The sequence below is a fragment of the Crassostrea angulata genome, chromosome 5 (assembly GCF_025612915.1).
Source record: "Crassostrea angulata isolate pt1a10 chromosome 5, ASM2561291v2, whole genome shotgun sequence".
NCBI lineage: Eukaryota > Metazoa > Mollusca > Bivalvia > Ostreida > Ostreidae > Magallana > Magallana angulata.
In genome coordinates, this window is record NC_069115.1 from 44,254,722 (window position 1) to 44,266,996 (window position 12,275).

General features: G+C 34.5%; 1 protein-coding gene across 1 annotated transcript in view; it reads right to left on the minus strand.

Annotated features, from left to right (window-relative positions):
• LOC128185643 (uncharacterized) overlaps positions 1-12,275 on the minus strand; it is a 126,455-nt gene that overhangs the window by 46,050 nt on the left and 68,130 nt on the right. Inside the window, exons 96-124 of the mRNA XM_052855246.1 lie at positions 12,000-12,169; positions 11,742-11,915; positions 11,269-11,527; positions 11,012-11,175; positions 10,675-10,845; positions 10,198-10,410; positions 10,047-10,089; positions 9,538-9,701; positions 9,167-9,337; positions 8,435-8,693; positions 8,110-8,273; positions 7,792-7,956; positions 7,445-7,663; positions 7,279-7,321; positions 6,863-7,035; positions 6,347-6,520; positions 6,028-6,249; positions 5,878-5,920; positions 5,553-5,716; positions 3,405-3,578; positions 3,022-3,231; positions 2,873-2,915; positions 2,609-2,772; positions 2,326-2,493; positions 1,890-2,102; positions 1,239-1,281; positions 983-1,146; positions 429-593; positions 105-320 (exon numbers count right to left, since the gene is read on the minus strand). Of these exons, the coding sequence (XP_052711206.1) occupies positions 105-320; positions 429-593; positions 983-1,146; positions 1,239-1,281; positions 1,890-2,102; positions 2,326-2,493; positions 2,609-2,772; positions 2,873-2,915; positions 3,022-3,231; positions 3,405-3,578; positions 5,553-5,716; positions 5,878-5,920; positions 6,028-6,249; positions 6,347-6,520; positions 6,863-7,035; positions 7,279-7,321; positions 7,445-7,663; positions 7,792-7,956; positions 8,110-8,273; positions 8,435-8,693; positions 9,167-9,337; positions 9,538-9,701; positions 10,047-10,089; positions 10,198-10,410; positions 10,675-10,845; positions 11,012-11,175; positions 11,269-11,527; positions 11,742-11,915; positions 12,000-12,169 (4,715 nt within the window). The remainder of the gene's footprint in view (positions 1-104; positions 321-428; positions 594-982; positions 1,147-1,238; positions 1,282-1,889; positions 2,103-2,325; positions 2,494-2,608; positions 2,773-2,872; positions 2,916-3,021; positions 3,232-3,404; positions 3,579-5,552; positions 5,717-5,877; positions 5,921-6,027; positions 6,250-6,346; positions 6,521-6,862; positions 7,036-7,278; positions 7,322-7,444; positions 7,664-7,791; positions 7,957-8,109; positions 8,274-8,434; positions 8,694-9,166; positions 9,338-9,537; positions 9,702-10,046; positions 10,090-10,197; positions 10,411-10,674; positions 10,846-11,011; positions 11,176-11,268; positions 11,528-11,741; positions 11,916-11,999; positions 12,170-12,275) is intronic.

The window sequence follows — 12,275 nt, forward strand, 5'->3', positions numbered from 1 at the left end:
TTACAACAATATTCTTTGCCTAACAAATACCTCAATAGTTTTTCCCCCAAAACAATACAAAAATTGGACAGATTTCACCTACAGGAAAGTTGAGGAACACTTACCCCATTTAAGGTCTAGCAAGCTAATGTCAAAATGAAGTTTTTCAATCTCCACTCGCATGTTGAACCTACAGGAATCGATATTCAGCTTGACCTGTACATTTCTGGACAAGACAGGATCAAACAAACAACAGGTGAGCATTGTACAGTTAGAGGCCAGGTAGCAGGAGACCTGGTCTGAAGCTGTGAACTGTCTGATGCCTTGCACTGTCCCACAAACTGAAAATGTCACCAAAAGTGAGAGTTTGCTACCATGATTTCTCATAAATTGTACATTACTTAATCTAGCTTGATCCAGTTTGTTTTACTTTAAGCTAAAGTAGTTACCATCTTTCCAGTAGTTGGTATGAGGGATATAGTCATCAGACTCCCTAGAACAGCTGTATGTCCATAGGTACTGAGAAATTCTCAACTCCTCTTGAAGTAAATGACTGTCTCCTTCTGATAAACTAAGAAGACCCTTTTCTGCCTTCCACTGAGTCAATGAGAAGTCTGTCACAATGATGAAATAGAGGTTGAAAAATATATATACCAAGAGACATACATTGCAAAGGAATTTTTTTTTCCATGTTCATAATCCAAGATGAAATTGTATGATGGATTTCCTTTAACATGCACTATACATGACTGTATAACTATATAGTAGAGTTATTTTAACTCCATAAGACTCCATGCTTCATATTTTTTCTTTCTCCCCTAATATTTTCAAAATATGTGTTCATGTTATAAAAGATACCTTAAATAAACAATCATGTCATAAAATACAAGTAACATGTAAAATTTTCATTTATTTCAGCCATTTCCAATAACAAAAGGAGCCATATCAAACAACTGAAACCAAATTATTACACAATAACTGTATACTATATATTTGGACTTACTTGCATGAGCAAATCCTGAGTACAGCTTACATACATTCTTAGGAAGCAATGTATTTTTGAACACAGTGGTCTCAAATATACATGGACTGTGTGCTTCAAGACAAAGGCCTACATGTAGGGTGACCTGAAACTGTCTCTCTGCAGTCAAGTCATACACTGTATATCTACAAGGAGTATAAACCAAAAAATGACCTGGTACTTTCAAGTGATACAAATTTTTTTTTTGCAATTGTAAAATGTAGATCAAAGTAATTACCTCATTCTGATGGCATTCTTTAGGTAGTAAAAGTTTTCTTGATCTGAAAACAGGAATCAATAATACATGTACAAACACTCATTTAGTAATTAAAAATGTTAATGCACACAATTCAAATCATCATAGATATTCCAGAAGGCATATTCAACAACTGAATTTGCTTTTGTAACTTCTATGCTGAAGTTGATCCAATCAATGAATCAAATGAACAAACAAATCAAAACATACACGGTACATACATAAAGATACTGAGAAATCTATTAGTCAGCCAAAAGAGTACTTGGAATGATACATCTAAAACAATATTAAATAACAAGTACTTGATATTAACGTCATATAATAAAAAATTGAGCTAAGCCTTACAAAATATCTATATAATGGCAAACTAAGAGGGAAAAAATATTTCTGTTAGTTCTGAGAAATTTTGCATGATCATAAAAATTTTCCAAAATATATCCATTACATGTAAAATTATTTTGAGTTCCAAACTCTTCTGATTTTGTAATCATGCAGGAATCAATTAAGTGAAGTAACCACACAAAATTAATTTCAGTCTGTTAAAGGTTTGAGTTCATGCATGGAAAATCAATCTGAGTACTATTTTGAAACTCTTATTTAAAATATTTAAAGATAAAAACTATAGACACATACCAAACACAATATCATACAGGGAGATCGAGTGAACAAAATTTTTGATGCCAATCAGTAATCTTTGATTGCATGGATCAATGTCAAGAAATGCCGACAGTGATCTCCTAAAGGGAACAGTGGCATTGAGGCAGCAGTACACAGCAGTACATGAGGATGGGATGTAGCAGCCCAGCCCTGGGGGTAGTTCCTCTGTTGTAATTGTAAGGGGACAGTCTGTTGGAAATGGAAAAAGTAACTCTATCAATTCATAAGTCTGTCTGATACAAAAACAAATGATGTAATAAAATGTTTACAATATAGGTGACCATAATAAACTTCACGTAGTAAATGCTTTATATGATGAGCACTGAAAGTGCAAATCTTATCAGATGCACGCATATATTATATTTTTCTTGCAACAACTTTATATCTGCTATATTTACAACAACACAATTACCCTTTGCCCATCCATTTATCAGAGAACTGAAGTTTGTGCTTCCACTACAGGAATTTTCTTGGACAAACATTCCCAGGCCCAGATCTTCATACAACTCAATGAGACCATACTCTGGTAAGGAGGCTGCTTGCAAATGTCTTTCACTTGTCCAGGATGTCAGTGAGAAACCTTTTTCAATACAACGTTTGACAAAGTTAGACAATCATGTAAAAGAAATATTTATCCTCAACTGTAACAAATTTGTCATAATTTATCTTAGTGACTTATGTACATGACTTCTTACCAGGTATGTCATAGGTGGTGGTTTTGAAGTCACAGAGTGGTTTAGGAAGCATCATGTCTTGGAGTACACTCTCTGTTAGAATACACTGATCTGGTTCATAGCACACACTGATGTTAACACTCAGCATGTAGTGGGAGTCCACAGTAAGGTCAAACAACGTATAGCTGAAACCAAGCAAATCATATTCATTATTATGCAGATTTAAGATTATATCTGATTCAATGTCATTCAGCAGGAAAGTTAACTGTGCTGACTATGACCAACCTGATTCTGTATACTCCAGCAAGTTGAAAAATCTGACTTTGACCTATAGAAAAAAAATTGAAATGGTAAGTTCTGAGTTTACAAACCAGAACAAAATTAAGAAATTCAATAAAAAAGAAACATTATTATATCTTTTTCACAAAATATACCAAATCTAAAGTCAGTCAGGGAGAACTCTGCCTTCCACTCCTCCATTCCAATACTGAGTTTGAGATTACATGAGTCAACATGAATGAACCAAGAGATGGTGGTCTGTAGTTCTGTGTCCTCTGTGCAGCAGGTTATGGAAGTACAGCTTGTGTGGAGCTGGCAGTATGTCTTCTTTTCCAGGTTGTATGGAAGGCCTGGTAACCTGCACTCTGCAAGACCCAGATAGAATATGAAGTGATATCATTAAATATATAATATATAAACATTTATGAGTAAGACAGACTGGTCATCTAAAAATTACATGTAAATTCTAAAAAAAAAAAAACCTTTGAAACAAAGATTCATTATGTGAACTAAAGCTGATCCACGAATAAGTTCTTACCCTCTTTCCATCCGTTATAAGTTGGCCAATATGGTGAACTGTTCCTGCTACACTTTCTTTGTTTTCTGTAACCTGGTAAACCTAGATGTTCATCAAGCCTGGCCTTCATAATGTCTGACATTGTTTCATGGGGACCAAGAGAATGGTTCATCTTCCAAGTCAGGATAGAAAATCCTACCAAAAAACAAGAGGCCCAGGGGCCACATCGCTCACCTGAACAACAATTGCCTTAAGTAATTCTGATCAAATTAGCATTACAGTATCAACATATCTTGGCAACTAAGTTCAATAGATCTTGCTAAAAAAAAGTTGAAAATCTGCCAATTTTTATCCACCTCTTTTTTTGGTATATACCAAGCCCTTTTTGTTGTTGTATCTGTAAGAAGATTTTTCTCTATTCCTATATACTGTGGTTTCATTAATTTTCAGGGGTATCAATTTTCGTGGATTTTCTGAAAACCACAGTTTCAAAGATACATAATTTCGTGGCCAATGATCCTATCAATACAAAATGTTTATTGAAAGTGAATTTCAATGAACATTCAACTTCATGGATCAACTTAACAACGAAATCCACGAAAATTGGTATTCAACGAATATTGATGAAACCACAGTACCCCCCCCCCCCCCATTTCGTGGCCCCACTTTTCTCTAGGGAATAATGGTTTCATCAAACTTTAATCTGCATAACCTGTGCTTTCACACTAGTAAGTACTGAGTTTTGGACCGAAAACTTTCCCAGAATATTTTTAAAGATTTTCTCTTTATATTCCTATGTAAAAATTCAAACCGCCATCTCGGCCCCGCCCTACCACTAGGGACTGTGATTTTGCAAACTTGAATTTACACTACCCGAGGATGCCTCTACACAAGTTTAAGCTTTTTCTGGCCAAAAAGTCTTTAAAAAGAAGATTTTTAAAGATTCTCTCTATATATTCCTATGTAAAAAGTCATCCCCCATTGTGGCCTCACCATAACCCCTGGACTATTGTTCAAACAAACTTGAATCTACACGATCTGGGGATGCTTCCGCTCAAATTTGGGCTTTCCTGGCCTAATAGTTTTGAGAAGAAGATTTTTAAAGATTTTCTCTCTCTCTCTCTCTATATATATATATAAATTTATCCCCCATTGTGGCCCCACCCTACCCCGGTTACCATGATTTGAACAAACTTGAATCTACACTACCTGAAGATGCTTCCATTTTAATTTGAGCTTTCCTGGCCTAATAGTTTTTGAGAAGAAGAATTTTAAAGATTTTCTCTATATATTCCTATGTAAAACTTGATCCCCCAATTGTGGCCCCACCCTACCCCCGGGGACCATGATTTGAACAAACTTGAATCTACACTATCTGAGGATGCTCCCATTTTAATTTGAGCTTTTCTGGCCTAATAGTTTTTGAGAAGAAGATTTTTAAAGATTTTCTCTATATATTACTATGTAAAACATGATCCCCCTATTGTGGCCCCTCCCTACCCCAGGGGACCATGATTTGAACAAACTTGAATCTACACCATCTGAGGATGCCTCCACACAACTTTAAGCTTTTCAGGCCGAATAGTTTTTCATCAGAAGATTTTTGAAAAATACCAACAAATTTTCAATAATTCTCAAATATCTCCTCTTTAAAGAGGGCGTGACCCTTCATTTGAACAAACTTGAATCCCCTTCACCTAGTGGTGCTTTGTGCCAAATTTGGTTGAAATCTGCCCAGTGGTTCTTGAGAAGAAGATGAAAATGTGAAAAGTTTACAACGACGACAACGACAACGACGACAGACAACGGACAAATTGTGATCAGAAAAGCTCACTTGAGCCTCTGGCTCAGGTGAGCTAAAAAAAAAACACATCAGTAATTCACATATAAGCATAACAACACCTCAATCTCAACAATATCAAATAACTAATTACATTTTTAGCTTATTTTTTTTTTTTAACTAAATCTATCAAAGAACAAAACTGATTATTTCTGTTGCACTTTCTCAAGTTTTCAGCTTAGGGGAGCTAAAAAACTTATATCCCTGAAAATTTGTGAACAATGTCATTAATTTCAAAAAATGTTCTAATACTTGTAATATGCTGTTATACAGGCATGTCATATAAATAAATTTAAAGGTCTCCAAACAATAAAAACAAAAATACTCACCATCTGGTAAGGTTTGAATCAAATTGCATTTCTTCTTTGGGAGCAATGTGTTTTGAAAGATTGTCAGATTGCTCATCTCACATGGACTACTGCTGTCTAAGCATATACTCATCTTCAAATTTACTAGATATTTGCTGTCATGCCACAAATTCTTTACTGTCAAGCTGTTAAACAAAACATTGTAATTATTCAAGTCTGGTCAATACATGTAATGAATTTTAAAGCAAAGCAAATTGCTTACAGGAAATTGCAGCCGTTCATATAATACATCTGGAATAAAACAGTGTTTACTAACTTATGAACATAATTAAAGAATATTACTTACTCCATTCTTACAATTCCCTTCATCCATATACTTCTTTGAAATTCTGTTCAAATAGTAGAAATTTTCATTTAGTTTCACATAAAGGTTCAGCAAAAGGTTGAGTAACATCTTGTTTTTTTTAATATAAACTTCAATAATTGTTCAACTCACCAGTGTTGAGCATTTTGATGGTTTCCTCAGAGAGCTCAGTAAATGTCCAGTCATCAATACCAACAGTGATTCGGGATGTACAGGAGTCAATGTCTAAGTGTGCCCTGAAGCTCTGTCCTAGCTTACTGCTGGACACACAACAGTCCAATGCTGTACAGGAACTGGACAGATGACAAGCAACAGTTCCAGGAAGTGGTAACAAGTCCGGGAGACTAGCACAGGCTAAATAGAAATAGATCAGCAGTTTCATTCAATAGATACATTAGTTCTCAATATACCATTTAAGAATTCTCAAAGTCATTTATTATTAGGTACTTACTGCTGTTCCATCCATTACTGTCCGTGGGTACATATGGAGCTGATGTCTGATCACAGTTGTCTGCCTTGAATCTGCTGAGCTGTAGATGCTCCATGAGATCCTGTAAGGCCACACCTGTCAGAGGTGTGGTGTCTGGGTGTCCAGTGGATGATAACCAGGTGGTCAGTGAAAAGTCTGAAGAAAAGTCAATAATGTTAACATTCAGTATGCATATCATAATACCAGTAGTTATAAAATGACAAGCCTTTCAGAATTAATTCACATTTCCAATGGATTACAGTAAAACTTCTATATCTCAAACACTGATATCTCGAATACAATGGATATGTCAAAGTGATTTGTAAGTCCCAACCACTTATTTTTGAGGTATTTTACCCTTCAGTTGATATCTCAAATACTCGGATATTTCGAACTATTTAAACAGTCCCATCTAGTTTGAGATAACGAACTTTGTGTGTATTTGTTTTTAGATGGTATCACATAGACATTTACAATAGAATAACCACAGATCTTTACCTGGGTCTTCATTCTCTCCCTTCCAGTTACAGTATGGTTTTTTCAACGACTTAGGCAGCCTGGTATTGGAGAGAATGGTATACACTAAACAGGACTGGGCTCCTTCCCAACATGATGCAATGGAGACACTGACCATATATTGGTTGGAGTCTGGGAGGTCCTCAATAGATAGTCTAGCATAATAAATAATGTTTATCAACTAAGGTTGTCAACATGCTGGTTGCACAATATTTAATGCAGTCATAACAGTAAAATTGTTTTTGATATCATTATACAATATTCAACCTTTGACCTAGGCTTCAAAGAGGCATGAAAGTCACAATTGTCTGTTTATATTCAAAGGCATGTGTTACTAAATAGAAACTGTATGTAATAGAGTAACTGACTACATGGGACCTGCTCACTCTTTTACTCACTTTAGTTGGTAAATGTCACCAATATTCAACATCTCCTCTTGTTCTACAATTCAAAAGAAATCATTATATATCACTGTTACAATATACCAATATTTCCCAGTAGCTTCCCTTGGCATCTTATTCTTTTCGTCAAAATTACTGCAATAATTCAAGTACCATAAAATACCTGAGGCAATGATTTTGCTGACTTTCATTTTGGCTTGAAACTTGTCCACTGAGATGGTGATTTTGTCCTGACAGTATTCTAGACTAACTCTGATAGTTAAGTATGTAGAGAGTGGCTCAACATTTAGACAGCAGGTAATGTCAGAACAGGTGTCCCCCAGAATACAGGAAAATGGACCATTGATATAGGGCAAAGACGAGGCTAATGTCACAGGGCAATCTGCAAAAATTATTGCCGAAAAAATATATTCATCTATTCAGCTATAGAATACAAACCATTAAAGCTGTATGACACTGTATATTATTGACCCGTTTTGTGAATTTAAATCTTTTTTCCTGAAAACTTACTATTTGTCCAACCTGATGAGGCAGAAAACTTGCCAGTTTTATCACAGGTTTCATTACCAGGGTATAAATAACCAAACAGTCCTAATTCCTCCTCTAGTATAGCAACACTGTATCTATCCATGCTTGAAATCATTTTCTCAGCTTTCCATTGACTTAATGAAAAATCTACAATGAAAATACAGGTATATATGTATATGTTTCTCAAAAAATAATGTATTTAAGTTCCTAATTACAAACTATAAGCCCATATTTTACACCAAACTATGTTACTAAAATGTTTTTAAACAAATGAATGTATAGTACAACTTAATGTCATACCTTTTACTGGTGTTCCCAGGGTCAAATTACATAAAGTTTTTGGCAAAAGTGTATTGTTCATTAGAACTATTTCCTGATCACATGAGGATCCACTCTCAAAGCAAGCCATAATGTGCAGACTGACACGAAATTGTTCTACTCCATTTAGATTGGTGACCAGGTATCTACAAAGAAACACTTCAAATAAACTTTGTTTATAAGTATTTGTACTTTAAGCATTGCAGTCAATGGTCCCCTTCTAAGTCTTTTTCAAAATTCCTTGGATGTTTTCTATATTTTATTTATTTTTACAAATTTATCATTAAAACATTTACTAAAAACATACTTTATTCTAAAAATTCCTTTCATCCAGAATTCATGCCACACATCAAATTCAAAGTTGTACATAACAGTTGGTTCAATAACAAAACTGTCTATTCCATAGCTGATGGTCCAACTACAGCTGTCCAAAGAGAGTTGAAAGGTCACTGGGCGGGACATCAGCCTTGTGACCTCCATACAGCACAAAATGCTGGTACAGCTTGAGGTCAGGTGACAGTTTACAGAATTGGGTAACGAAGGAAGCATATCAGAAGCAGGACACTCTGTCAAAGAGCACAGTTATCTATTATTTACTGTTAGAATGTAAATATATTCAAACATGGCATAATCAGAAACACTTCCAAAGTGTTTCTCAAACTAAAAATGTTAATATCTTCAGTTGATTATGATGAAAAAATCCCCATATATGCCACTATATTATTTGGTTGTTCAAGAAAATTTCTTTCTAAAAAGATCAATTATTATGACATAAATGGTGCAGTAAATATTGTTCCTAATTAAAATGCAATCATTTGAAGACCTTAATAGATGAACAATTTATTTTTGGTCACATGTAAATGTATAGTCACATAAGTAAAGATAAGTACCATTTTAAATTTTTAAATTACCAATTGGCAAAAAAGCATTATGCAATCCTCTGAATTGTAAATGGACATCATCATGCAATAACTTAAAATTTATCACAATAACATTCAATTCCAACTTTCACATCATACAAACAATGCTTATGGCTCACCATTCTTCCACCCGCCAGTTGCAGGTTGGTAATGTTCACTTGATCTGTTACATGTTGCAGGTGATAAGTAGGTAGATACACCCAGTTTATCATATAGGTATGCCAAATCAATTTCTGAGAGATGGTTGAAGTCTAAACCATGTGAGGTCACATAGGAGGTCAGTGAAAATGCTGAAAATTGTATGATTAATAAAATTTGCACATTGAGTAAAATTTTTGACTGTTATATCAGCTTTAATTCAAGAGCATGAAAATAAAATACTGATTACATGTGAAATAATGCAAAATGAAAAGAATAACAATAAATTATTTATAAATAAACATAGAAAGGAACAAGAGAGTTTCAAGATGTTCACACAAAATTCACTTACATGGTTCTTCAAAACCAAGGTCTCCTACGCAATGTCTTTTTGGTAGGAATGAGTTCTGTAAAATGGCTGCTGTCATCACACAGTCCTGGTAAGTTTCCCAACAGATTGAGAGTTGTAAATCAATCAAGAAGGAGTTCTGAGTGTACAGGTCATAAATGGTGTACCTGTGGAAAGGAACAGACCAACAATGTTTATGTCAAATATATAAGTTAGAGTACTTATTAATGCAAACAGTGCTAGTTCAAGAGAGGGTAAAATGTATACTAGATAGAACTACATATTACACAAACTGGGCATCCTGAATCAGAATATAGCACACTAAGAAAAAATATGTCTTATTGCTGCATGTTGGGTGAGATTTTGGTTTGCAAGAGATTTGTCTTAATTCTGGCATTTCAGATTTATATATTTTGAATATTAAAATATAAAGGTATTCAATACTAATTTATTGCAAAACTGAATGAAATTTGAAGCTCAGTTGATAAATGCACAGTGCTTATTATACTTACTCAAGTCGAATCACATTGAAGAGATAGAATTGGTTCTTGGAGTCTATCAAGATAAACATTTAAAAGTTACCGGTTGATTTCACCTAGGTTTTGAAATGTAAAATGATCAATTTTTATAACTAATAGTTGTGTATTATTACATTAACTTTACCCCATTTGATATCTTTGAAGGGAATCTGAGTCTTTAAGTTTTCTATCTCGAGATACAACATTCGGTTACAGGGGTCAACGTCCATCACAACCTCAAAGGCAGAGTCAATGACAGGTGAGTCAACACAGCAGGAGACCTTGGTACAGGTGTGGTCAAGGTTACAGGTGAGTGGATACAGCTCAAGAGGCAGCAAGGAGTTCACATTTGTACAGTCTAAGAAATTTATATACACATTAAGGCATTGAAACTATATGATATTATTGACTAATATTAAGAAAGAAACATTGATAGCATTAAACACTCAAAGTTTTTTTTTTTTTAATTTTGTTTAAAATCTCAAAATGCTTGTTTAACATTATCAGACAAGATAAGGTTAAGATCATTCCATTGAAAAGAACAGGTTTTAAAATCATAACAAATGCATTTAATCTCTATAATCTGGGATTCATACAGAAGATCAAATAATGTTACATGTACCATTCTTCCAACCATTGGAGCCAGCATTGCTATACGTTGCCCTTTGTCTGCTGCAGGGTGAGGATTTCATGTAAGGTTGTAAGCTGAGCAACTCCAACAATTCACTTATCTGATAATGTTCTAACACTCCAGTAACTGATTTTTCAATTTTCCATTGACTCAGTGAAAAGTCTGCAACACCATTTAAATAATTTTATAAATCAGTTCTATGAGAGAATTTATACACATTTAAAAGCATATCAAGAATAATCTAAATTATATATTTTTTAAAACACAGAACAGTATTATATACACTGATGATATGTATTTCAATCATTCTAAAATTTCATCCACATACCTTTGACTGTAAACTGTGAAGACCATTCCTTGTTCCACTTTGGAATCATTACATAGGTAAGAATCGGAAGATTAACTGAACATGGTCCACCATCATCAAAGCAAGCTTCTGCTCTCAAACTGACATCCAAAAGATTTCCATCATCCAAATTGTTTAACTTGTAACTGAAATATGAAAGGAAATTCAATCAGTACATAAAATCTTCCTCTCTTCTGCTGACTGAATTCAACTAACCTTTTATGCCAACAATATCAAACCTTAATTTAAAGACTCCATGAACACTCAGGGTTTCCTCCTGTCCAAACTGATAACCAATCAGGGACTGTCGTCTGGTCATTTTCTCTACATACACTCTGAGGGACATGTAGGAGTAGTCGAGCTCCATTCCTACTTCAAACGTCCTGTTCAGCAGAGGAATGTCGACACAACACTTGATGTTGGTACAGGAGGAGGATACAGTACATAGGGCCCGGTCCGTTATAGAGGACAGAGAGGTCCGGACTGACTGAGGACAGTCTAAAATATAACAAGAGTATGATATTCATCCCCTATTTTGTTAAAAACAATATACATTTTTCAATCTTAAAAATTTCCTATGTGTATTCAGGATACATGAATCAACATACCTTTTAATTTCAATTATATAAAACTGCAAAATGAGCATACTACAAATTTCATATCTTGGCAGCTAATTTAGACAGTACAGATACAGTACAAAAGTAGTACTTACATTTCTGCAAGTTTGTACCAGCATTTGAATAGTCATTGTCAGTCCATGAGCAGGGTGGAGAGGAAACAAGGGCAGCAACATTCAGATCAGAGAGGAGGTTATCCACCACACTGCTGTCTATAGGCATTGTGTTGGCAACACCTTCTGCGATCTGCCATGCAGCAAGTGAAAATCCTATAAATAAAATGCTTAGTATATGATTGAAATCATTAAAAATGAATTGATACAAAAATAAAGTATTCATAACTAAAACCAAACCTTCAACACTAAAAGGTGCATTCCACTGGCATACTTTCTTGGGTAGATAGAAATCTTTAAGGGGCTGAATTGCAGCTTCACACAAAGGTACTTTAGCAGCTTCCAGACATACCTCAAGCTTTAGATTTACTATGAAAAATCCTTCAGTGTATAAGTCAAACACACTGAATCTACAAAAAAGTTAATGCAAATGTCAAATATTTTATAAAACCCTTGTATTCAATTAGGTTACTAATTAACAACAAACTGTGATGTTCGGGAATGTTCCTTGATGTT